This window comes from Penaeus monodon, chromosome 19 (assembly GCF_015228065.2).
Source record: "Penaeus monodon isolate SGIC_2016 chromosome 19, NSTDA_Pmon_1, whole genome shotgun sequence".
NCBI classification, from domain to species: Eukaryota; Metazoa; Arthropoda; class Malacostraca; order Decapoda; family Penaeidae; genus Penaeus; species Penaeus monodon.
In genome coordinates, this window is record NC_051404.1 from 16770991 (window position 1) to 16772093 (window position 1103).

Below are 1103 nucleotides of genomic sequence, written 5' to 3' on the forward strand. Positions count from 1 at the left end.
GTTTTTTTTTACCTCTCCAGCCCCAAGCAACTGCTCCAGGATTCTAATGGAAACCTCAGCCCCACGGTCAAGCATGCTCAGGATTCCCTCCTGAACCTCACGGGACTCCTGTGTTGGGTCTTGCTGGCCAGGACTAAGAAGACAAGATAATAATGTATAATTTATAAGAATTATGATTTGTGTCACAGGATGGTGATATTTTCAAGCCTGGTTGTGTGTATATTAACAAACTTAAAATCATCGCCCTTCTTTGAATGTCAATGAATTCACATTTAATACAGGTCATCTAGCTTTATTATGATTAATGTGAATACTGGTATCACCTTCAGTCCATAAACAAGTGATAACAAAAAAAAACATTTTTTACATGAAGCCAGTCTCTACAACACTGAGAATTTAATATATTTAAAAAAATCATAGAATCAAAAACAATATTATGGAAATAAAGCATGACCAAGACAAAATATCACATAAAACTGAAACCAGACATACATTGGGACATTTGAAACCTTAATAGGCTTGGCAGGCAGTTTGGCCCGAACAAGAGCTCTGAGAGCATAGCGATGGTAGAGAGCAACACTGAACAGTTGATAGGGGAGCAGAGGGCCAGTGTCCAAAGTGCCATGGCTCGAGGGACTGCTGAGCTCTTCTAGCGTTTCGTGCAGCAGGGCATTGAGGAGAGCATCTTGCATGTGAAGTGGCAGTCTGAAAGAGAAGTTTGATATGTAGTAATGATATGTCTTATTTCAAGATGTTTTTAATAATGTGTAACATATTCCTCATCCCCAAATTTTAATACAGACAATGAAAACACGGTAGGCTTTATGTCAATGTTGTCATTCTTCCTAAAGAAATTATAAATATTATATCTCAGTATTATCAATACTCATTCTATGCATACTTTTGTTCATAGGTTTCCAGGTTCCACCTGAGATGCGCGCCAGTCTTTAACGCCAACACAGATAAAGCATTCTTCTTCTTGTTTGATTCCTGTGTTGCTACATCAATGGTCTCCACCTGAAGATGCAATTGGAAATATATCTTGGATTATTTTGTAACAATATGCAGGAAGAAATGAACATTGGGTTTATGAAAAAAGTACC

The 1103-nt window shown here is 37.7% G+C and overlaps 1 protein-coding gene across 3 annotated transcripts in view; it reads right to left on the reverse strand.

Moving 5' to 3' along the window:
• LOC119585106 (integrator complex subunit 8-like) overlaps positions 1-1103 on the reverse strand; it is a 14908-nt gene that overhangs the window by 9547 nt on the left and 4258 nt on the right. For all 3 annotated transcript variants that reach the window (XM_037933734.1, XM_037933733.1, XM_037933732.1), the window contains 3 exons: positions 902-1017; positions 493-705; positions 13-133 (listed from right to left, as the gene is read on the reverse strand). In XM_037933734.1, the coding sequence (XP_037789662.1) occupies positions 13-133; positions 493-705; positions 902-1017 (450 nt within the window). The remainder of the gene's footprint in view (positions 1-12; positions 134-492; positions 706-901; positions 1018-1103) is intronic.